The sequence below is a fragment of the Chiloscyllium plagiosum genome, unplaced genomic scaffold (assembly GCF_037043375.1).
Source record: "Chiloscyllium plagiosum isolate Xiang-an unplaced genomic scaffold, Cpla_swu_hap1 HiC_scaffold_22, whole genome shotgun sequence".
Taxonomy (NCBI): domain Eukaryota; kingdom Metazoa; phylum Chordata; class Chondrichthyes; order Orectolobiformes; family Hemiscylliidae; genus Chiloscyllium; species Chiloscyllium plagiosum.
The window spans coordinates 49,493,234-49,519,601 of NW_028270160.1; the positions used below are offsets into that span (position 1 = coordinate 49,493,234).

At 43.4% G+C, this 26,368-nt stretch overlaps 1 protein-coding gene across 4 annotated transcripts in view; it reads right to left on the reverse strand.

Annotated features, from left to right (window-relative positions):
• The window catches only part of stambpl1 (STAM binding protein-like 1), a 62,468-nt gene that overhangs the window by 26,956 nt on the left and 9,144 nt on the right, over positions 1 to 26,368 (reverse strand). For all 4 annotated transcript variants that reach the window (XM_043712409.2, XM_043712414.2, XM_043712410.2 and 1 more), the window contains exons 2-5: positions 18,513 to 18,605; positions 8,463 to 8,677; positions 7,794 to 7,869; positions 3,441 to 3,536 (exon numbers count right to left, since the gene is read on the reverse strand). In XM_043712409.2, coding sequence (XP_043568344.2) covers positions 3,441 to 3,536; positions 7,794 to 7,869; positions 8,463 to 8,677; positions 18,513 to 18,593 — 468 coding nt within the window. In that variant the 5' untranslated portion in view covers positions 18,594 to 18,605. The remainder of the gene's footprint in view (positions 1 to 3,440; positions 3,537 to 7,793; positions 7,870 to 8,462; positions 8,678 to 18,512; positions 18,606 to 26,368) is intronic.

The window sequence follows — 26,368 nt, forward strand, 5'->3', positions numbered from 1 at the left end:
AATTCAAGCTAATTGGCACTGTCACTCAGGGAGCTATGCTCTGTGCCTGCCTGCACTAGAATTGGAGCTTGTTTGATGTTCTTACTGAGTATTGGAACAGTTCACTACACTCAGCAAAAAGAAAATGAAAGTAAGTTTCAAATTTGGCTAGTCCATGACAGTGAATACCCTCCGCACAAAATACCCAAATGGTTTCTGGGGTTTAGGGACCCATACATACAGAAAAGTACATTCATCGGGAGAAAGTGATGAATCAACCAATTGTTTTAATTTGGACAATTAAGCATACAATTCTGTTCAGTGTCCTAGTATGAATCTAAACGTAAGTGCATTTGTTACAGTTTTGAGAGGCAATTTTGTTTGGAAATATGTGGATATTTTGACCTTGATTATGTTAATGCCTAAACATTAATTAATTGAAGAGCAAATTGACCAAGCTGTGCTTGCAGCAGGGAGTAGTGGTTAAATATCACTTGGAGAGTAAATCAGTGGCAAAGAATTATAGGCCTAGCTGTCTGCTGTTTTTGATCACAGCGCCCTAAAAGGCATACAGAAAGACTTGTTTTTATGTAAAGCCAGTCCCCGGGGCGCGAATGAGTTGCGTCCCAGAGTCCATTCACAAGTCGAGTTGTACGCAAGTGCGAACACAATGTACAACAACATAATGTAGCCGTTCAAAAGTACAGAAAATGTCTGTATGTCGGATCTTTAAAACTGCACCCCATCATAAGGACAAGTGTTCACAAGTCAGACCACCGTAACCCCTTGTAGTACCTTTCACAGTTTCAGAACCATGCACCTTACAGCCAATTTCTGCAGAGAAAGGATTCGAGAACAGCGATAAAATAAATGGCCAGACAATTTGTTTTAAGGGCTGGTAGTGGGTTAATTATTGATTATGACAGTAAGAGAAATTCTCCATAATAGCCAGCAGCAGAAAGCCTTGGTTAGGGTCAATGCTGGGGAACTAACACGTGGGCACACAGTATCAGATTCTCATCCACCCCCTTTTGGAAGGCCTTCAGATTCAGCCACAGTGTAATCTGAACAGTATCTGGCGGTTTTTATGAGATAGGCTTCCCAATGTGGGTCTCCCAAAAAGGTGGCCAGTGACCATAGCCGTTTTTCATTTCAGATTTTGCTTAGAGTTGCTGAATGATGGAGCAGACTCATTGGGCTCAATGACCTACTCCACGTCCTATTCTCCATGTTTACATCTTTTTTTTTAAGAATTGCGAAGAGGCTGCCTTGAAATGGAAGGACTTGTATTGTCTGTCAGCTTCAAGAGCCTGCCCATCATTCCTCATTGGATTGGAGCGTGTGTTCTGTGTCTGCCAATTGACCAATCCAGCAAAAACACATGTCACATGACAGCTCCCATCAACCCATATGGTTTCATCAATGTCAGGGCCCAAAATGCGAAATTATAAAAACAGAGAAAACAGGACCTGGAGTAGACCATTCAGCCCATTGAGTCTGCTTTACCATTCAATATGATCTGAGGTAAACGTTACACTACCACTCTCTTCCCATACCCTTTGACAGCTTTAGTGTATAGAAAACTATTGTATTTCTTTAAAATATTCAGTGATTCAGCATTCATAGAATTATTGTGTTAGAGAATTCCACAGGTTCATCCTCCCGGTGAAGAAATTTCTCCACATCTTAGTCCTAAATGGTCTACTCTGCTTTCTTAGACTTTGAACCACGTTCTGGATTGCTCACAGCCAAGAGAAACATCAAACCTGTATCCAAACTGTCAGAATATTATACATTTCAGTGAGACACCCGCCCCACCACCCCCCACCTCAGTCTCACATGGAAATGAACCAACATATTTATTTGTAGGGAATACATTTCCATTCTGACGGAGGGTCACTCAACCCAAAATGTTAACTTCTGATTTCTCTCCACAGATGCTGCCAACTCAACCTGTCTTCATATGACAATCTGCCATTCCAGGAATCGGTCAAGTGGATCTTAGCTGCACTCCCTCCATGACAAGTACATCCTTTCTTAGGTAAGGAAACCAAAACTGCACATAATACTCCAGGTTTCATCAAGACCCAATGCAGCTGTTGGAACTCTTCCTTGTTCCTGGACTCAACATGACCATTTACCCTTCTAACTTGTACTATCTGCATGCTTACTTTCCATGACTGATGTACAATGACACCCAGATCTCTTTAAGTATCAACATCCCTGAAGCCATGACCATTTAGTTAATAAAGTCCCACTTTCTTTTCCCTGCTGAAGTGAATGGTGTCACACGTATCCACATTTTACTGAATCTACCATCCATTTGCCCACTCACTCAACTTATCTCAATTGCCTCAAATCCTCTTTATATCCTCCTCAGCACTCACAATCCCATTAGTTTTGTGTCATCAACAAAGTTGGAAATATTCTGAGCGAAGGTCACTGGACCCAAACATTAACTATAATTTCGCTTCACAGATGCTGCCAGACCTGCTGAACTTTTTTGTATCTGATTTACAGCATCCGCAGTCATTTCAGTTTTTATTTGGAAATATTACATTTGAGCCCCTCATCCAAACTGAGGACATATGCATTTTGAAAAGCTAGGCTCAAGCAGTGATCGCTGCAGTACCCTACTAGCCACTGCCTTCCACTACAAGAAAGACCAATTTAAACATGCTCTATGCTTCATGTCTGCTAATCAATTCTCCATCCATACCAATGCATTATCCCCAATCCCTATACCCACAGGCTGGAGCAGTATGTGGAGAAATAATCCAAAACCCAACTGTTCTGCTAATAAATTAGAATTTATGCTGGCAAAATTCAAAATCAAAATCAACCAATTAAGATGCTCTCTATAAATAGTGACAGGGTAATGTGAGGTCAAAGGTTGGTACGTGGAGGACAGGGGTTGGCACTTGGTTCCTACAGGAGCTACAAAGGGCCAGGGTGGGTACAGGTGCCAAGTTTCAATGAAGGGTGTGGGATGGACATGGGGTTACAGGGGTAGAGGTTGGCATGGAGAGTGCAGGGGGACTTGAGGGTGAGTAGAAAGCATTAGGAGGCAGGAGTAGCATGAGGAATGAGTGTGATGGTGAGACGGTCAGTGGGATTAACCTCTATAAATGTTGAGCACAGCATCACAGCCATTAGTCTGGCTTTTTCCTCGACCCACATCCGCAACGGGCATCCTCTTCAGGATTTTCTGGGTCACTCACCCCAACTTCCTGCCCAGGCCAAACCCATAGCACCAAAGTTCTGGTGGCCATCTTGAATGGGCAGGCTCATGCAGTCAGGAAGTTTCCTGTCGCTGCACACCGACCCAGAAACAAAAACTGGGGCCACAGTTACTTTAAGAGATGGTAGTTAATTTTAATCGAAGTAATAGAATTGGGAAGACTGCTAATGAGTAAACAAACTACAGGGTAGCACAAAGAAAATCAAGTCATTAACTTTACCTGGGCAGATAGATATTCTTGGTATTCAGCACTATATTTGGCAATCAGCTGTGTCTTCAAATCATCTGCTCTTGGAAATGCAACTTCTTTCAATTTCTTGAATTAAAACAGAAATGAATTGGTAATACAGTAAAAAACAATGTAATCCCTCACTACAAACAGAGCCCCAGACATTACCAGGGTCAGCTTGACTGGTCAATGATGCTGCTTATCCAGTAAGGACAAGATCCATTAATTAACAATCATGGCTCATTCTATAGAAGGCCAATCAGCATGGTCCTTCACTGCCAATACGTGTAGAGATTATGTTGATTTGATTGATAGATTAGGTGAATGGGCAGAGTTATGGTAGATGGATTTTAATATAAGCAAGTATGAGGTTATTTATTTTAGGAAAAATCACGATAACATTTTAGAAGGCACAATATATAAACACAATGAATGCTCAATTAGATTTGCAGGTTCAGATGCAAAGGTCTTCAAGATACCACAAACAGATGCAGAAAATAGTCAAGATGGCGAGGGGAATGCTGGCATTCATGTCGAAAGGGCTGGCATACAAGGATGCAGCTGTTACACTACAATTATACAAAACCCTAGTTAGACAGCACTTAGAGTACTGTGAGCAGATCTGGGCACCACACCTTAGAAGAACGCATTGGCCCTGGAGGGAGTTCAAAACAGGTTTACAAGGATGATACCTGAACTTCAGAGGTTAAATTGTATGGGGAGATTAGACAATTTAAGCCTTCTACATTCTAGAGAAAAAATGCCAAGAAGTGATCTAATTGAGGTTTTAAGGATATAAAGACAGAATACATAAAGATGATCAACTTCCACTGGTTGAAGATTCCAGAACTGGGGGTATCGTCTGGGAATTAAGACCAGGCTATTCAGGAGAGATGCTAGAAAGCACTTCAATGCAAAGAGCAGTGGAGATTTGGAACTTTCTTTCACCATTAGCAGTCGACGATAAGTCAATTCTTAAATTTAAATCTGATACAGATGATTTTTATTAAACAAGGGTATCAAGGCATATGAGACCAAGGCAGGCATATGGAGTCAGGTCACAGATCGGCCAAGATCTCATTGAAAGGCACAGCAGGCTGGAGGGGCTGAATGGCCTACTCCTATTCCTGGAACGATCGAGGAGGAGGGGTAACCGATTGGGGGAGGGGGTGTGACCAATCGGGGGGGAGTGGCTGACTGGGAGAGAGGGAGGTGGGGGAGACCGACTGGGGGAGTGGGGTAGTGACCGACCAAGGGGAAAAGGATATGGACTGACTGGGGAAAGGATGCAAGAGCCTGAATACTTAGCTGCAGGTGTCCACTCCAAAAGCTGAAATGATACTCTAGGCTTATAATCTGTTTGGTGTCCATTAAAGATGGTGCCAGGAACTTTGAGACCCCCACTTCCCACCTTAAGGTAATGGTGGGGAAAGCAGGGGAAGGCCCAGCCCCACCACAATCTTCACTCTTCCTCTTAGGCATCGAAATGTAAGGAACTGAGAATGGGGTGATCATGAAAGCAAAGATGGGCCTCCTCAGAGACAAAATGACACTCACTTCCACACCCTCCAGTGAAATAATTAAACTGTGAGACAGAGGATTCTGCCCTGAATGTTTAACAGTGAGAAGGATTGTGAAGCAGTTTTGGTGGTTTGACCTTTTCTTTTAATGTGAGGAGACAACCATAGATAGAGATACATATTTTACAATCACAATTTCACAGCTACGTAATAGAGTAAGATTGAAAATCGGACTTATGAGCTCCTTGAGGCTATGATACAGCATTCCCACTGGCTCCAACATATAGAATTGATTCACTTAATTAAGGGAAAAGGAGAAATATGCAAATTTTCCATCACAAGTGACTCCCTAATAAAGGAAGACTTACATTTCTATAGTCAAAAAGTGTGGTGCTGGAAAAGTGTAGCCAGTCAGGCAGCATCTGAGAAGCAGGAAAGTTGACATTTCGAGCATAAGCTCTTCATGAAGAGCTTTATATCCAATGAATTGCTTTTCAATTGTAGTCACTGTTGCAAAGTCAGAAGCATAGTTGTTGTTCCATGCACCACAAGGTCCCACAAATGACAATGCGATTATGACCAAATAACCTGTTATGGGTGGGAGCTGGAAGACAAATATTGGCCTGGACCCCAGAGGTAAATTGCTAGCTTTTTTTTAAAAACAGGCCCAAGGGATCTTCTACATTGGGCAGGTGAGGCCTTGTTTTAAAGTTCCTTCTGAAAGAAGGCATTTTCAACAATACAGCACTTTCTCAGTAACACACTGGCATCTCAGAATAGACTATGTGTTCAAACTTGAAATCCGTGTGTTCAAAGCCGGTGAAGATGCAGTACTATAGTGATCTTATAATTTCAGTTTTACAGCATTAAATTGCTCCCAACCATAATGTCAAGGTTTGCTTCCTGACCTTAGCTCTGACATTCTGAAGGGTCACCTCAATGGTCACCTCAAGTGCAGGCTAAATGAACCTGCTGTGCCTTGATTAGTAGGTTCTCTGAGTTGGAAAGGGACTGATGCTGATGGGAAATCAATGGACTAGCATAACATGGGCGGCACAGTGGTTAGCACTGCTTCCTCACAGCGCCTGAGACCCGGGTTCAATTCCCGCCTCAGGCGACTAACTGTGTGGAGTTTGCACGTTCTCCCCGTGTCTGTGTGGGTTTCCTCCGGGTGCTCCGGTTTCCTCCCACAGTCCAAAACGATGTGCAGGTCAGGTGAATTGGCCATGCTAAATTGCCCGTAGTGTTAGGTAAGGGGTAAATGTAGGGGTATGGGTGGGTTGCGCTTCGGCGGGTCAGTGTGGACTTGTTGGGCTGAAGGGCCTGTTTCCACACTGTAATGTAATCTAATCTAATCTGTAATGTAATCTAATCTAAAAAAAATGAAAGTAACAAGGAAAATTTGAAGGATATATGAATTCTACCACAACACTTCTTTTGAAGGCGATATGTTAATAAAAGATTAATAACCATATGCATTTATCATTAAATTGATCATCTTTCTACAAGAATTAGATTAGATTAGATTCTCTATAGTGTGGAAACAGGCCCTTCGGCCCAACAAGTCCACACCGCCCCTCCGAAGAGAAACCCACCCAGACCCATTCCCCTAACTAATGCACCTAACACTGAGGGCAATTTAGCATGGCCAACTCACCATGCAATTCACCTCCCACATCTTTGAATCGTGGGAGGAAACCCATGCAAACATGGGGAGAATGTGCAAACTCCACACAGACAGGCAGGAATTGAACCCAGGACCCTGGTGCTGTGAGGCAGCAGTGCTAACCACTGAACAACAGTGCCGATAAATTGCTGGAGATAAAAAGTGATGCAATTTATAAATGACTAACATTATTGTAAACACATTGGGTTATCCCCACCTCCATCCACCTATTGCACTCTTAGCTACCTTCTCCCCAACCCCATCCCCTCCCAATTATCTGTCTCCACCCTGGAGGGCTCCTGCCCAAAACATTGATTTTCCTGCTCCTCAGATGCTGCCTGACCTTCTGTGCTTTTCTAGCACCACTCTAATCTTGAATTTTCATCAAGACAGGTAGCAGGAATTGGGAATTTTCCTGACACAACTCTGCAAAAAGCCCCCACAGCGCTTGATGCATTCATCATTCCAAGAGCTCAGCTAAACATTCATAATGAAATGACCTGGCAAAACAAATGTATGACCATCGGCCTGCTTCTGTTGATGGGGCTGCTAGATGGTCTCGTTCTGAATGCTGAATCAAACTCCAAGAATGACCAATGCATTAAGACCCATAAGGGGCTGTATACATTGTTGCTAAGAGTACTGCTAGCTTGTTTGATTGACAGTTTCATTACATATTAATAACTTGGCCAATATTTAAAGAGCTTTCTAATGCCTGTATGTTTATTTATGTTGAACTGAAGGGTTCTTCAATAAGACGCTCACTGGCTGTGTTCAATTGACAGTTTTATGAGTAGGTGAAAAGAGCAATGTTTTGAAAATAAATGTTGAATGTATGCCTTTGCTTCAAGCTCCTGTTTCCAGATTGGAGTTCACCAAGCACCAAGACTCTTCTGATGAGCCACCTCTCCTGGAAAACCATCCCAACTCCATCAAAGTTCTGGGGATCTGAAATGCCTAGTCCCAAATGGAGCTGGAAAGGTTGTGAATGCTTCATCATGGTTAGCGCCCTTATCTCGCAGTGGCATAACTTGCCAGGTACAGGAATGGGAATGGGAATTCGGGACTCAGGCCTCATTCACCATTTTCAGAGCTCTTCCAACACCAATGGAAATTTTGGTTCCTGACAATATTATGAATAAAAAAAGTTACACTTACTTTCAGAATATCCTGTTTTTCTGGTATTGCACATGTTTGATAATCACGATGCTTTGGTAATTTCTCTACAAACAAACTGCAAAAATATGTTTGTACAGCATTAATGACCATCAGCTTAAAGTAGGTATTTTGATTTGCATGTGCATTAAAATAAAGTCATAAATAAAGTTACTCTCTTCCTTTTAGTTATTTCTTCTCGACTCTTGTACAATCATAGAATCCCTACAGGGGATAAAGGCCATTTAGCCCAGCAAGTCACACTGACTCTCCAACCCAGACCCGGAAAGCCTATTTTGCCACCATAACCCCAGATGTATACTATGGCTAATGCACCTAGCCTGCACATCCCTGGACACTATGGGCAATTTAGCATGGCCAATCTGCCTAATCTGTGGGAGAAAACTGGAGCACCTGGAGGAAGCCCACATAGACATGGGAAGAATGTGCAAACTCCACACAGACACGGGAAGAATGTGCAAACTCCACACAGACACAGGGGGAATGTGCAAACTCCACACAGACAGTCACCCAGGGGTGGAATCAAACCTGGCTCCTTGGAGCTGTGAGGCAACAGTGCTAACCACTGAGCTACCATGCTGCTGTACAATCAGAAAGGCCACAAGCTCTCTTGAAAATTAACACGAAATTCATTAGCGAAATGTTCCTTACGTTATAAACTTGTTGTAAAGGACAAAAGCATTTTCAAGATTTCCTTCTTCCAGGTAAACAGCTGCCATTTGGACCATCTCGACTCCAGACCGGAAATAGCGGCGAGGTGTAATGCACTCACTGATTTCAATGTTGCAACCCATTTTGGTGAGAACCCTCACTCGCTCTTGTGGTGACAAGGTGACATCCGTGTGACTGGGAGTAGCCAGTTTTTTCTGTGGAATCACAAGTTCACTTTGTTAAAAAAATTGAGCTAGAAACAGCCTCAGTGGGTCACATTTCATAAATGACCCAGAAAACCCCTCTCAAATTCCCTTTGAAATCCATAAAAACAAAATACTTTAGTATGTCAATGATGGAATTATGAAAGAAACAGTTCGCTTTAGAAGTTCCAGGCTCAAAATATTTTTTATATATCTCATAGACATAGAGATGTACAGCAAGGAAACTGACCCTTCGGTCCAACCCGTCCATGCCAACCAGATATCCTAACCCAGTCTACTCCCACCTGCCAGCACCCGGCCCATATCCCTCCAATCCCTTCCTATTCATATACTCATCCCAATGTCTTTTAAATGTTGCAATTGTACCAGCCTCCACATTTCCTCTGGCAACTCATTCCATACACGTACCACCCTCTGCGTGAAAAAGATCCCATAGGTTTCTTTTATATCTTTCCCCTCTCACCCTAAACCTATGCCCTCTAGTTCTGGACACCCCCACTCCAGGGAAAAGACTTTGTCTATGTATCCTATCCATGCCCTTCATGATTTTATAAATCTCTATAAGGTCACCCCTCATATGTGTAGATATCTGAATCAAAAATGAATTTTCACTTATTTCATTTAACTATTGATGAGAGTATTTTACATTAATTTTGCACACCCATTTTTCTCTTTCCTCCACTAACTTCTTGTTGGGATCTGTCCAAACAATTGTTGCCCTTTTGTAGTTTTAGACCATTTTTCTGGGCTTCGACTGACTATTATCTAACAAATCGACAGTTTCTACAATTACAGCACCGTCAATTCCATCCTCACCTACTGTCTTGCCGCTCAGAACCATTGCATCACAGAAATGTTACAATGTACGAGGCCATTCAGCCCACAGTGCCTAGTTCGATTACCTAGAGCCAATCTCATGCCTTTTCCCCACATAACTACACGTATTTCTGCTCAGATAGTCTGCCAATGCCCTCTTGAATGCTCCAATCAAACCTGCCTCCTCCACATTTCCAACAATGCATTCCATTGCAACCTTAACTCCTAACTAATTGCTGTGTGAAAAAGGTCTTTAATACCACCGTTGCCTCATTTGCACATCAAACGGGACCTGTGTTCTTCTTTTTTCTCTTGCAAGTAGACACAGCTTCTCCCTATTTATTCTGTCAAGCCCACTCATGATTTTGAAAACCCCTATTAAATCTCCTCTTAGCCATCTTCTCACAAGGAGAGCAGTCCCAACATCTTCAATCTAACTTCAATAGCCACTCGGTTTGAAAAATGCACCTGTCACATTCCTGTGGCTGGTGTTTGGAGGGTCATTGCGTGGAACCACTTTAGCTAGAATCTGCATCTTGCCCATTTGGTCACGATGCTGTTAATTCTATCGGAATTAACTACCTATCGGAAATGAAAAGCCTAGCTTTGACCTAGTTAGCCTGTGGCCAAATAAATATCTGATCAGGAGAAGATGGACATCAGCAGACATTGGGCCCAATTTCAATTATAATGGGAAGTAGGACTGAGTCACCAATTCACCCATAAGAAGTAGATTACTATAAATTAAATTTTAAAGATTATATTGAGGCCTTCATTGTAACTGTCAATCTTGGTGAACATGATCTCAACAATTCATGAAACTCAGCAACGTAAAGAATCATAACATCCCTACAGTGCGAAACAGGCCATTCGGCCCATCGGGTCCCCAGCAACTGTCCAAAGAGCAGCCCGCCCAGCCCCACTCCCTCACCCTAGCCCTGTAACCCTGCATTCCCCAAGGCTAACCCACCCAGCCCCATCCCCTCACCCTATCTCTGTAACCTTGCATTCCCCAAGGCTAACCCACCTAGCCCCACCCCCTCACCCTACCCCTGTAACCCTGCATTCCCCAAGGCTAACCCACCCAGCCCCTCCCCCTCACCCTATAACCCATCATTCCCCAAGGCTAACCCACCAGCCCCACCCGCACACCCTATCCCTCTAACCCTGCATTCCCCAAGGCTAATTCACCCAGCCCCACCCCCTCACCCTATCCCTGTAACCCTGCATTCCCCAAGGCTAACCCACCCAGCGCCACCCCCTCACCCTATCCCTGTAACCCTGCATTCCCCAAGGCTAACCCACCTAGCCCCACCCCCTCACCCTATCCCTGTAACCCTGCATTCCCCAAGGCTAACCCACCTAGCCCCACCCCCTCACCCTATCCCTGTAACCCTGCATTCCCAAGGCTAACCCACCTAGCCCCACCTCCTCACCCTACCCCTGTAACCCTGCATTCCCCAAGGCTAAGCCATCCAGCCCCACCCACTCACCCTATCCCTGTAACCCTACATACCCCTAGGCTAACCCACCTAGCCCCACCCCCTCACCCTGCCCCTGTAACCCTGCATTCCCCAAGGCTAACCCACCTAGCCCCACTCCCTCACCCTATCCCTGTAATCCTGCATTCCCCAAGGCTAACCCACACAGCCCCACCCCCCTCACCCTACCCCTGTAACCCTGCATTCCCCTAGGCTAAACCCCCCCCAGCCCCACCCCCTCACCCTATCCCTATAACCCTGCATTCCCCAAGGATAACCCTCCCAGCCCCACCCCCTCACCCTATCCCTGTAACCCTGCATTTCCCAAGACTAACCCACCCAGCCAAACTCCCTCACCCTATCCCTGTAACCCTGCATTCCCCAAAACTAACCCACCCAGCCCCACCCCTTCACCCTATCATTGTAACCCATCATTCCCCAAGGGTAACCCACCTAGCCCCTCCCCCTCACCCTATAACCCATCATTCCCCAAGGCTAACCCACCCAGCCCCACCCTCTCATCCTATCCCTGTAACCCTGCATTCCCCAAGGCTAACCCACCTAGCCCCACCCCCTCACCCTATCCCTGTAACGCTGCATTCCCCAAGGCTAACCCACCCAGCCCCACCCCCTCACCCTACCCCTGTAACCCTGCATTCCCCAAGGCTAACCCACCCAGCCTGCACATCCCTGGACACCACGGGACAGGTTAGGTGGGTGAGGAATGAATCCATGAAATCATTCCCCTAGGCTAACCCCCCCAGCAGTGCTGCACTGCTTAGAATCTTGGAGTCATAGAGATGTACAGCAAGGAAACAGACCCTTCGGTCCATACCGACCAGATATCCATGCCCAATCTAGTCCCACCTGCCAGCACCTGGTCCATATCTCTCCAAACCCTTCCTGCTCATACACCCATCCAAATGCCTTTTAAATGTTGCAATTGTACCAGCCTCCACCACTTCCTCTGGCAGCTCATTCCATTCATGTGCCACCCTCTGTGTGAAAAAGTTGCCCCTCAGGTCTCTTTTATATCTTTCCCCTCTCACCTTAAACCTATTCTCTCTAATTCTGGAATTCCCACCCCAGGGAAAAATACTTTATCTATTTATCCTATCCATGCCCCTCATGATTTATTAAATCTCTATAAGGTCACCCCTCAGCCTCCAACACTCCAGGGAAAACAGTCTTGGCCGATTCAAACTCTCCCTATAGCTCAAATCCTCCAGCCTTGGGAACATCCTTGTAAATCTTTTCTGAACGCTTTCAAGTTTCACAACATCTTTCCAATAGAAAGGAGACTAGAAGTGCACACAATTTCCAACAGTGGCCTGTACAGCCGCAACATGACCTCCCAACTCCTGTACTCAAAAGTAGACCAATAAAGGAAAGCATACCAAACGCCTTCTTCATTAGCCTATCTACCTGTGACTCTACTATCAAGGAGCAATGAACCTGCACTTCAAGGTCTATTTGTTCAGCAACACTCCCTAGGATCTTACCATTAAGTGTATAAGTCCTTCCCTGATTTGCTTTCCGAAAATGCAGCACCTCACATTTATCTAAATTAAACTCCATCTGCCACTTCTCAGCCCATTGGCCCATCTGATCAAGATCCTGTTGTAAGCTGAGGTAACCTTCTTCGCTGTCCACTACACCTCCAATTTTGGTGTCATCTGCAAACTTACTAACTGTACCTCTTATGCTCATATCCAAATCATTTATATAAGTGACGAAAAGTAGTGGGCACAGCACTGATCCTTGTGGCACTCCATTGGTCACAGGCCTCCAGTCTGAAAAACAATCCTCCACCACCCCTCTCTGTCTTCTACCTTTGAGCCCTTTCTGTATCCAAATGGCGAGTTCTACCTGTATTCCATGAGATCTAACCCTTGCTAAACAGTCTCCCATGGGGAATCTTGTCGAACGTCTCACTGACGTCCATATAGATCACATCTACTGCTCTGCCCTCATCAATCCTCTTTGTTACTTCTTCAAAAAACTCAATCAAGTTTGTGAGATATTATTTCCCACGCACAAAGCCATGTTGACTATCCTGAATCAGTCCTTGCCTTTCCAAATACATGTACATCCTGTCACTCAGGACTCCCTCCAACACCTTGCCCACCATCAACATCAGACTCACTGGTCTATAGTGCCCTGGCTTGTTCTTACCACCCTTCTTAAACAGTGGCACCACATTAGCCAACCTCCAGTCTTCCGGCACCTCACTTGTGACTATTGACGATATAAATATCTCAGTAAGAGGCCCAGCGATCACTTCCCTAGCTTCCCACAGAGTTCTAGGGTACATCTGATCAGGTCCTGGAGATTTATCCACCTTTATGCGTTTCAAGACATCTGGCACTTCTTCCTCTGTAATATGGACATTTTTCAAGATGTCACCATCTATTTACCAACATTCTATATCTTCAATGTCCTTTTCCACAGTAAATACTGATGCAAAATACTTGTTTAGTATCTCCCCCATCTCCTGCAGCTCCACACAAAGGCCATCTTGCTGATCTTTGAGAGGCCTATTCTCTCCCTAGTTACCCTTTTGTCCTTAATGTACTTGTAAAAACCCTTTGGATTCTCCTTCATTCTATTTGCCAAAGCTATCCCATGTCCCCTTTTTGCCCTCCTGATTTCTCTCTTAAGTATACTTTTACTGCCTTTAAACTCTTCTAAGGATTCACTCGATCTATCCTGTCTATTCCTGACATATGCTTCCTTCTTTTTCTTAACCAAACCCTCAATTTCTTTAGTCATTCAGCATTCCCTATACCTACCAGCCTTCCCTTTCACCACAACAGGAATATACTTTCTCTGGACTCTTGTTATCTCTTTCCCATTTTTCAGCTGTCCCTTTACTTGCGAACATCTGCGCCCAATCAGCTTTTGAAAGTTCTTGCCTAATACCATCAAAATTGGCCTTTCTCCAATTTAGAACTTCAAGTTTTAGATCTGGTCTATCCTTTTCCATCACTATTTTAAAACTAATAGAATTATGGTCATTGTCCCAAAGTGCTCCCCCACTGACACCTCAGTCGCCTGCCCTGCCTTATTTCCCAAGAGTAGGTCAAGTTTTGCACTTTCTCTAGTAGGTACATCCACATACTGAATCACAAATTTTTCTTGTACACACTTAACAAATTCCTCTCCATCTAAACCCTTAACACTGTGGCAGTCCCAGTCTATGTTTGGAAAGTTAAAATCCCAACATAACCACCCTATTATTCTTACAGATAACTGAGATCTCCTTACAAATTTGTTTCTTAATTTCCCTCTGACGATTGGGGGGTTTATAATACAATCCCAGTAAGGTGATCATCCCTTTCTTATTTCTCAGTTCACTCAAATAACTTTCCGGGATGTATTTCCATGGATATCCTCCCTCAGTACAGCTGTAATGCTATCTCTTATCAAAAACGCCACTCCCCCTCCTCTCTTGCCTCCCTTTCTGTCCTTCCTGTAGCATTTGTATCCTGGAACATTAGGCTGTGCTGGTCCTGTCCAGCCCTGAGCCACATTTGTGTAATTGCTATGATATCCCAGTCCCATGTTCCTAACCATGCCCTGAGTTCATCTGCCTTCTCTGTTAGGCCTCTTGCATTGAAATAAATGCAGTTTAATTTGTCAGTCCTACCTTGTTCTCTGCTTTGTCCCTGCCTGCCCTGTTTGACTCTCCTTTGTTCTCAACTGTACCAGTCTCAGATTGAAATCTTTCCTCACTATCTCACTTGGTCCCACTCCCCCACCTTAAAAGTTTAAATCCTTCTGAGCAGCTCTAGCAAATCTCCCTGCCAGTATATTAGTCCTCTTCCGATTTAGGAGTAATCCGTCCTTCTTGTACAGATCACTTCTACCCCAAAACAGCTTCCAATGATCCAAAAATGTGAATCCTTCGCCTGCACACCAGCTCCTCAGCCATGCATTCATCTGCTTTATCCTCCTATTCCTGTCCTCACTAGCTCGTAGCACTGGGAGTAATCCAGATATTACTACTCTTGAGGACCTCCTTTTTAAATTCCTGCCTAACTCTCTGTAATCTCCCTTCAGAATCTCACCTTTTTCCCTTCCTATGTTGTTTGTCCAATGGCCTCCTGCTGGCCCCTCTGCCCCCTGAGAACATTCTGCACCCTCTCTGAGATATGCTGATTTTTCACTGCTGGCCACAGCTCCTTGGATGCTGCCTGAACTGCTGTGCTCTTCCAGCACCACTAATCCAGAACCTCCAAACAGACTCCACCACCAGGGATATATTTCCCTCCCCACCCCTTTTCGCCTTCCGCAAAGACCGTTCCCTCCGTGACTACCTGGTCAGGTCCACGCCCCCCCTACGACCCACCCTCCCATCCTGGCACTTTCCCCTGCCACCGCAGGAACTGTAAAACCTGCGCCCACACCTCCTCCCTCACCTCTATCCAAGGCCCTAAAGGAGCCTTCCACATCCATCAAAGTTTTACCTGCACATCCACTAATATCATTTATTGTATCCGTTGCTCCCGATGCGGTCTCCTCTACATTGGAGAGACTGGGCGCCTCCTAGCAGAGCGCTTTAGGGAACATCTCCGAGACACTCGCACCAATCAACCACACCGCCTCGTGTCCCAACATTTCAGCTCCCCCTCCCACTCTGCCGAGGACATGGAGGTCCTGGGCCTCCTTCACCGCCGCTCCCTCACCACCAGACGCCTGGAGGAAGAACGCCTCATCTTCCGCCTCGGAACACTTCAACCCCAGGGCATCAATGTGGACTTCAACAGTTTCCTCATTTCCCCTTCCCCCACCTCACCCTAGTTCTAAACTTGCAGCTCAGCACTGTCCCCATGACTTGTCCGGACTTGTCCTACCTGCCTATCTCCTTTCCACCTATCTACTCCACCCTCTCCTCCCTGACCTATCACCTTCATCCCCTCCCCCACTCACCCATTGTACTCTATGCTACTTTCCCCCTATCCCCCACCCTCCTCTAGCTTATCTCTCCACGCTCCAGGCTCACTGCCTTTATTCCTGATGAAGGGCTTTTGCCCGAAAAGTCGATTTTGAAGCTCCTTGGATGCTGCCTGAACTGCTGTGCTCTTCCAGCACCACTAATCCAGAATCTGGTTACCAGCATCTGCAGTGATTGTTTTTACCCCACATGAAACGTGTATCTGTACCTCGGACTAGAGAGTCTCCTCACACAATTGATCACATGGAACCCGATGTACCTCTCATTACATTAGAGCCAGTCTCAATACCAGAAACTGGCTATTCGTGCTACATTCCCCTGAGAATCCATCACCCCTTACATTTTCTAAAACAGCATACTAGTGGGCCAGGAGGAGCAGTACTTCCTCGGAGTTCATCAATCCACCTGGCAAATTCCCCCAGTCACACTCATAATTGGTTTATTCCGCATCCTCTCTTTCGTATCGATGTACACCTTCTGACCGGTGTCTGACATGCCCCTGGCAATTGCGTCACCTCTTTATGGGACTCTCCCCCAGCCAACTGGACCACCACACCTCTCCCGAACAACCAGTGGACCTGTGCCCCTCACCATACAACTTCACCTCTCCACTCTTCCCCTCTCCTCCCCACCCCTTATATTGGAAACCATTGGTCTCTCTTAACTCTAACCACACCTGCATACACAAAATCTTTGGTCCCATGGAGCAGACTTCTGCCTGAGAGACCACAGGCCGACCACAATGCCTTTGTGTGGGAACACCGAAGAAGTCAATTTACAGTCATGATGCAGTTAAGTTCAGCAGGGCATCTGGGGAAACCTCATCTTTCAGCTTACCTGACCTCACAATGACATTTTCCCTTGACACTCTCTTCCCCTTAAGTCTAAAATCAAAGCTAAAAAGTCAGGTTTAATCCCACCACCCTTCTTGAAAACTCTAGGGTATTTTAATGTGGTAAAAGTTTAATTGCAGAACATTGACTGAGCATTGACGTAAGAGTAGTGCGTTCCGAGTCAATTCTGCTGGACGGACTTACAATCATTGAATCACTACAGTGTGGAAGCAGGCCATTCAACCCATCAAATCCACACTGATCCTCCACCAGTGAGTTTGATTGAAAAGCTGATCCCTGAACATTAATGTTGCAAAACTGATGGCTCTGTGAATTCTGAAGTGAAGGTATTATTTACATTCTGTAACTTTACAGATCAATTAGATAAAACCTGAAATGACTCACATTGTATTGCATACCAGCAACAATAATTCCTTGCATTTATACAACTTCTTTCCAAGCTAATAATGAATTCCCTACATTAAAAGTTCCAAACGACTTCATTCAGCCTCTCCACTCAAGTAAAATACCATACTTGCATGTTACTGTAGTTGGCAGGGAGTGCCAAAGGAAGAAATACAGAAAAACACTTGATCTTTCGGGTTGGATAAAAGGTAGCTAATAAGTAATCATCAAATAAACAACATATAGGAAAACTTAGTTTAAATTACAACTGCACATAATGACAGGGATCCAAACCAGTAGAGGCATAGAGATGTACAGCATGGAAACAGACCCTTCAGTTCAATCTGTCCATGCTGACCAGATATCCCAACCCAATCTAGTCCCACCTGCCAGCACCCGGCCCATATCCCTCCAAACCCTTCCTATTCATATACCCATCCAAATGCCTCTTAAATGTTGCAATTGTACCAGCCTCTACCACTTCCTCCGGCAGCTCATTCCATACACGTATTGCCCCTTAGGTCTCTTTTATATCTTTCCCCTCTCACCCTAAACCTATTCCCTCTAGTTCTGGACTCCCCCACCCCAGGGAAAAGACTTTGTCTATTTATCCTATCCATGTCCCTCATGATTTTATAAACCTCTAAAAAGTCACCCCTCAGCCTCTGAAGCTCCACGGAGAACAGCCCCAGCTTATTCAGCCTCTCCCTATAGCTCAAATCCTCCAACATCATTTTAAATCTTTTCTGAACCCTTTCAAGTTTTACAACATTCGTCTGAGACGAGGGAGACCAGAATTGCAGACAATATTCCAACAGTGGCCTAACCAATGTCCTGTACATCCGCAACATGACCTCCCAACTCCTGTACTCAATACTCTGTGCAGTAAAGGAAAGCATATCAAACGCCTTCATCACTATCCTATCTACCTGCGACTCTACTTTCAAGGAGCTATGAACCTCCACTCCAAAGTCTGTTTGTTCAGCAACACTCCCTAGGACCTTACCATTAAGTGTATAAGTCCTGCTAAGATTTGCTTTCCCAAAATGCAGCAGCTCGTATTTATCTGAATTAAACTCCATCTGCCACCTCTCAGCCCATTGGCCCATCTGCTCCAGATCCTGTTGTAATCTGAGGTATCCCTCTTAGCTGTCCACTACACCTCCAATTTTAGTGTCATCTGCAAACTTACTAACTGTACCTCTTGTGCTCACATCCAAATCATTTATATTAATGACAAAAAAAATGACATCTTTAAAAAAAAATAAAGTTTTAAACATTTTAAACATAATAACCATCGACCACTATATCATTAACAACAAATAAGATATTACCAGACTGGTGAATGTAAATGGCTGATCAAACTCCATATTGGTGTAGGAATTAGCTTTAGAGTTTCCACCAAATGTATTCATTCCTGACCTCACCTATTGAGGGGGAGGGAAAAGTACATATTATAAGGTTCTTCATCAAACGACATCTCTCCGTTGCACAACCACAATCATAGAACCTTTCTAATTAATGATACCAATGAACATTGTACATTAATTATTCTCCCACTTGCAGTGTTCAATTCACTGCAAAGCACAAGTGTGGGCATTTACCAGCTGGGAAGAGAATGAGGAACACTGAGAACTGAAACACTCAGCATCAAAAGAAGTTTAGAGATTTTCAAATTGATATCGATTCATCGGAAATAAATTTCCACGAAATGTATTCATGCTGTAGTCAGACAAGAGTCAAACTACAATTATATTAATAAATCCCATTTGTTTATACTTTACGTATACACTATGTTACCCTTATGACAAGGTCAATAAATATTTTTATAGCTAATCGTAAGTAAAATAGAAACATTTACAAAGACAAGACAGAGCCATAAAGCTTATCCACCCTCATTTTGAATATTAGATTTTGCAATAACAAAGGATGATTTTGAGGGAAAACAGCTGAAAACATTCAGAAGAGAAAAATATCATGCTAATTTCAGGGAATTCTTCTCTGATTTTCCAACACAATGAAGCAAGTTATGGGCAGTATGTTGGCCCATACTGTATGACTAGATGTATTTTACAAATCTGTACCCGTATATCCCAAATAATCCTAAGAATCCAGGTTCTCTTAGGGAAAAGAAAATTGTGCCTGTTTTGCTAATGCACTTTGCCTGACAAAACAATTTAGACAATAGACAATAGACAATAGGTGCAGGAGTAGGCATTCAGCCCTTCGAGCCTGCACCGCTATTCAATATGATCATGGCTGATCATTCCTAATCAGTATCTTCCTGCCTTATCTCCATAACCCTTGATTCCACTATCTTTGAGAGCTCTATCCAACTCTTTCTTAAATGAATGCAGAGACTGGGCCTCCACTGCCCTCTGGGACAGAGCATTCCACACAGCCACCACTCTCTGGGTGAAGAAGTTTCTCCTCATCTCTGCCCTAAATGGTCTACCCCGTATTTTTAAGCTATGTCCTCTGGTTCGGCACTCACCCATCAGCGGAAACATGTTTCCTGCTGCCAGAGTGTCCAATCCTTTCATAATCCTTTCATAAAAATCCTTTCATAAAAATCCTTTCACAATTTCTACAATATCTACCTGAAATTGATAATATTCTCCACTATTTCACAGTTAAAAGGCCTCTTTACATCCCCTCACAGGTCAGAACATCCATCCCGGCAGTTCAAAACATCAGTCTCAATGCAGCTCTTAAAGTGGTGGAAGCAAGCCAAAGTTTTGTATAGTCTAACTAACACTTTCTGTGATTTATGCTCTGATTCTCCAACACAATGGAGCAAGTTATGGGCAGTGTGTAGTCTGCACACGACAACATGGCCAATCTACCTAACCTGCACAACTCTGGACTGTGGGAGCAGCACCCAGAGGAAACCCACACAGACGCAGGGAGAATATGCAAACTTCATACAGACAGTCACCTGAGGGTGGCATGGAACCCAGGTCCCTGGTGCTGTGAGGCAGCAGTGCTAACCACTGAGCCACTGTGCCAGCCCAACGTATAACATGTATAATCGAATCCGAAGGGTTCTTTTGATGCAGTGGTAGTGTCCCTAGCTCTGAGCCAGAAAGGCCTTGGTTCAATTCCCACCTGTGTAACAGGCTGATTAGCAAATATCTATAACAGTATCTACCCGTGTAAACCTTATAAACAATAACTTTACCCTCCCACTACCAGGTGGCAGTACAGCACCTTCACTAGAATGGATAATGTCTATTCAGCATGATAAGGTTCAACAGTACCAGTTCCTTTATGAATGTGACATGCAAATTTAACTTGCAAAACGTTAATAGGAAGTGCATCAGACATACGGCAGTTATTACAGGTATTAAAAAAAAACAAGTGCGGCACTTTCCACAGAGCTGCTGCTTGTTTCAACTTTGCCTCTTCTGACTCAACCATTCACTTATCAAGCCCAATAACATCCCAGGCTGCACCTTTCACCATTGTATTCTCTGATAATGGTAGCATGTCAAAGTGTTTTATAAAGCCCATGTATCATTAACCAACTGAGACAGGATTACAACAGGATTGTGTGTACTGATCTGTCAATGTGGGATTTAGTGGTGCTGGATAATGTAAAATATACAAATAAGAACTGTTGGTTTAAACATATTATACGTATTAGCTCACAGCCAAAGGAGCAGGTGGTAGGGTTGGGGGAGTGGGGGGTGGAGACAGAGAGAGAGACAGACAGACAGACAGAGAGCAAAGGGTTGTGTTGGGAAGGGGATGGAAGCTATGTAACTATTAGAGTAATGCATCTAAAACCTTTGTTCCCCACCTCCCTCCTTGGTAAACATGAATATAAGCTACCTGGATCATTGAAAAGCCAGGCACAGCCTAGCTGCCTTTGCCAAGCTATGTACTATATGTAAACAATGGGCTGTATTGTGTAAATAACCTGCATGGCACTGTGACAATATAATTATACATTTCAAAACAAAATATAATGCTTAGAAAACATGCGTATGAACTCAATGATCACGTTGGCTGCTTTGACTGCACGTCAAAGGTGCTTGTCACTTGATCTCACTGCCATCCAGGTACTTCACACGATTGGCTGCACCCCTCGATGGGAACAATCCTGTTCCCCTGTACAGTGTCAGAGTCTCTGACCCCTAACCTGCCACGATTAACCGGTATTGTAACCCACTTCACCACAGTTCAGTCATCAGGTATTCCTTTTCCAACAAGAGAAAGGAAGATCCTGAATTTGGGAACATGAAATCCAAAAAGAAATGGCCTGAATTTTAAAAACCTCTACGTGTTCTGATCCTAAATAAAACAAGATAGTCATAAAGATATCAGTCTGCTGACAATCAACCCTCTAGGCTAAAAGATTCCTGATGAAGGGCTTATGCCCGAAACGTTGATTTTCCTGCTCCTCGGATGCTGCCTGACCTGCTGTGCTTTTCCAGCACCACTCTAATCTCGACTTTGATCTCCAGCATCTGCAGTCCGCGCTTTCACCTAAAAGGTTCTAAAAGCAACCTCCACACTCAGAGTTTGAGCTCAGAGTCTGATTCGACAACCAATCAGCTTTGAGTGAGAGTGCTGCATATTCCAGTCTTTGGGTGTGAAGGTTACCTGAAGTCCAATGTGCCCATTTCAGTTTTCAGTTGGATGATCAACGACTTCACGGCACCAAGAATCCTCCTCGTATCTTAGACAGACACTTGCACTTTACTAAAGTCGCCAAAAAGATATTGAATACTCCCTCCCTTCACTGCCACAGCATTAAAGTGCTGCAAATGTCTACGACGTTTCTTTTACCATCTCTGTGACTCTGAAAGTAATATACTGGGTCAAACATTTGAGACAATTATGAGGGCTGTGCTAAGTTGCAATGTCACGTTTTCATCTAACTAGAATACTTTTGGTTGAATTGAAAAAGAACAAAAGTCAGGATGTTTGGTACACTCAATGCCACGCAGGATGTCACAGTAAATAACAGTAGGATTTTTCTTTTGCAAAGGAGACAAGTGCATGACATGTCTTGAGACACCTGACTCATTTTTGGAAAACAGGGAGTGACGTCATTCTCCTGCACAAGTTTATTCTGCAAGAGAAGTACAATTGTGGAGCGCAGGTTGGTAGTGCTTCTGTCTCTTAACTGGGAGTCCCACTCCCAGTTCCTGTTTACTACAGAAGAACCCAGCAACAGGTACAAGCAAGTCCGAGTGTATCATCCCAGCCAGCTCCCCAAACTGGATACATGGGGTTGGCACAGGGAAGCAACATACTGTAAAGCAAATCCAAAGACAGAGTTGGTATGAAGGGGAGTCAATGTCTTGTGACATGGGCTGAGCTAAAGGGGGAGGGGGGAGAAGAGAGACAGAGAGAGAGAGACAGAGAGAGACAGAGAGAAACAGGAAAAAATAAGGGAGAAGCAAAGAAAGTAATTCTATCTCAAGGATTGTCTAGTATAAGCCAGAATTTGCCTATTCAGTCTTTAAAAAGTAATTGGATTAAGTTCCAGCAAAAGTCGAGAGTGTGGTGCTGGAAAAGCACAGCAGACCAGGCAGCATCCGAGAGGCAGAAGAATTGATGTTTTGGGCATAACCCCTTCATCTGGATGATGGGCTTATGCCTGAAACGTCGATTCTCCTGCTCCTCAGATGCTGTCTGACCTGCTGTGCTTTTCCAGCACCATACTCTGGACTCTGATCTGCAGTCCTCACTTTTTACTAAGTCCCAACAGAAGAATGCCGTGTAGATCTAATGTTTCTTCTTTCAACAATCAAAAAAAAGCCAAACCAATCCAAATGAATAAGGAGGGGTGCATGTGCATCTCAGGGGACATGAAAAGACACAGAGCGCACGAACAGCAGTGTGTACACAGAAGCAGAAACAAAAACACATTGAGAAAATGGAAACAGAAAAAGGGGAAGCACAACTGAAACCAAGAAAAGAGCATTCAATAGTGTTAGAGTTCTTGACAATTAGGTTAGAACTAATGTGATGAAATTGAGAGATTGCCTACTAAAATAATTCAACAGTGATTAATGGTTCAAAGGGTTAGTATGGAGTGAAATACAATGGAAGTAATAATTGTATGTTATATGAAAGGCTACAAATGTGTCATTACTATACAGCTTGGTGTATAACATCAGACAGATGGTACTGTCATCAGACAAAGAGCAAACCTGTTATCGGTAGAAGATAACACAGTTTCACTCATCACTTAGGATTACAGAAGGTCACACCACAGCTGTAGAACCATCTGGTAATAGTGGTACAAAGACAAGCAGAATATTGTCCTTAAGTACATATGTGGCATAAATCAATGATTAAGTTAATACAGTAGGCATCCTGAAATTGTGAATATTGCAATTAATCCAATGGAAATTAAAATTCAATGCGCAATATTAAAAGCTTCTCTCATCCCTCTAACCATAACGTGCTTCTTGATGTCTCTTTCACACTTCGGCCTGCCATTCTTACCCCAACCCTGCCTTCAGTGAACTATATCAGCTTTGCAGCATCTCTAAACAGCTCACTAGTCCTCACAGAAGTGTACTCCCTTGTTTTCAATTAACCTATTGACAAAATTAAACGCAACAAATCCAATCCAGAGCAAATTAATTTTGTGAATGAGGCTCACTGTGTTTACAAAATCAATCCTGTCACCTGAAAAATCCCTCTCCCAACCCGGTATATTGTAGGTAAACCTGCAATAACGAGTTCACACTGCCTTCAACAGCCCTCTGTGGATGTCACATTATAATGCTCTCAGGTTGTCATTTCACCATATACACCAAGACGATGGACCTTTTAAAAAAACAAATCTACAAAAATCTACATTATCTATAATGGTGTGAAACTCAGCTTCTCCCATAATAAGAATATAAACTGCCAGAGGTCATTTTAATTCACAAGGCAGAATATCAATAAACCTCAAAAATTTTAAGATGAATAGACTTAAAAATGGACCAGACAACACCCAGGGTATGCCAAGTGAACATAAGCTAACAAAAGTCAGCTTAATTCTCAGTCTGACCTTTTGTCTAACATATGCCAAACGGAAGAAAAGATACACCTGAAAAGCAGTAAAATGTGCTAGCAGATGTATAAAAATTTCCCATCTATGTTAACAGTTGGCAGCAAGTGACTTCAAGGCTAGAATCTCATCAAACGATCAATCTAAATTGCATGAACTTTTCCACTGTTGCACAAAGACCTATGAAGTTATGCAAGTCCTTCAGAAAGCCCATCAGCTATTGAGCTAATACCGATATTTGATGTAATCTAACCACTGGTGACATTTGCCCAGTTGTGATATTGTTCAGTAACATTAGTTCCACATCTTTTGCAGAAAAAGAAAGTGCTTGGTGAACACAGTGCAAGATGCAAGTTATTGAACATTTTAAATCATTTTACATTTAAATAACTGCAGGGCATCACAAAGCACACATAACATCATAATGAATGAAGAGAGATTTTTTTCCACATATCAGAGACTATTGTAATCAGAATAGTTTTATCTTGGAAACACCAGTGTCGTAATAGTTTCCCGCTGTTACATTCTCCAGGAGCACTGGGGAAGTCACAACAAAGGATTGTGAAATAAATACCCACGTGGCACACCATCAAATGATTTCAATATGGAATGAAAATAATATTTTCCACACTGAGCCAGTCAACTAAGATTGAAGTGGAAAAAAAGTGATAAGGCAGGGATAAGCAAAAAAAAGAACTTCTGGCATTTTTAATAAAGGAACAAAACTATTTCCTGTTTCCTTCAAATTATATGGTAAATAAAGATTATTCAAAACAAAATAGCTACCACATTTTAAAAACCAAGAGTATTTCAAGTTCAATGTCTGATTTGTAATTAATTAGTTGGTTAGGAGTGAATATACTGAAAGAGGTACCAGAGCTTGCCTTAGGAACCCTGGCCTACAGAGAGAAAAAGTCAATTTTATTTCCTACTATTGAAGGGCTGTGATAAAAAGGCTGCTTGAGGATACAGGTGAAGGTTGTATTCAGCTGCCTCCCATCTGCTCACTCACTACCTAACATTCACATAAACCATTGACCAAGGTTCAAATAAAGAATCAAAACCGCTCATATTCTTCCAGAAGTGGTCTCACCAACTCTTTGCACAGCTGCAGTCAGACTTCCCTACTCTTATACTCCAACCCCCTTGAAATAAGGGCTAATATTCCATTTGCCTTCCTGATTATCTGCTGCACCGGTGTGCTAGCTTTCTGTGTTTTGTGCACAAGTTACCCCAAGTCCCTTTGTATTGTAGCTTTCTCCATTTTAATTCTCCATTCTTTTGCTCTCCCCTTCAAAGTGAACAACTTCACATTTTCTGACAATATTCTCCATTTGCTAATGTTTTGCCCACTGACTTAACCTGTCAATATATCTCTGTAAACTGCCTGCATTCTCTTCACAACTTGCCTTTCCACCTATTTTTGTGTCATCTGCAAATGTGGCTACAGTACACTTCCTTCCTCCAAGTCATTAACATATATTGTAACCAGCTGCAATCCCGGCACTGATCCCTGTAGATCACCACTGGTTAAAGGTCACCAACATGAAAAAGACTCACTGTTTCCTGCCCATCAGCCAATTCTCTATCCATGCCAAATATACCACCTCCAACACCCTGGACCCTTATATTATGATTTAACCTTTTGTGAGGTACCTTGTCGAACACCTTCTGGAAGTCCAAATACAACACCTCTGCTGGTTCCCCTCTATCCACTCTGGTTGAGACTTCCTTAAAAAACTCTAATGCATTAATCTGACATGATAGCCCTCTTATGAAGCCACGCTCACTTTGCTCGATTAAATTATGATTTTCCAAACGTTCTGCTAGTACCTCCTTAATAATCAATTCCAATACTTTTCCAAAATAGATGGTATGCTGATCAGCCTACCATTGTCCACTTTTTGCCTCCTTCCCTTTATGAATAGGGCCATCTTTCCAAACCTCTGGCACTTACCCATATTATATAAACATTATAATGTTTATTATAATTAAACAATTATAATACAAATGGTTATAATTGTATTATAACCAATACAACCATTATCTCTGTAGCTAATTATTTTCGGATCCTCTGATGCAAGCCATAGAATCATAAAATCATTCAGCACTGAAACAGTCCCTTTGGTCCACTTCGTCCATGCCAATCAGACATCCCAATCTGACCTA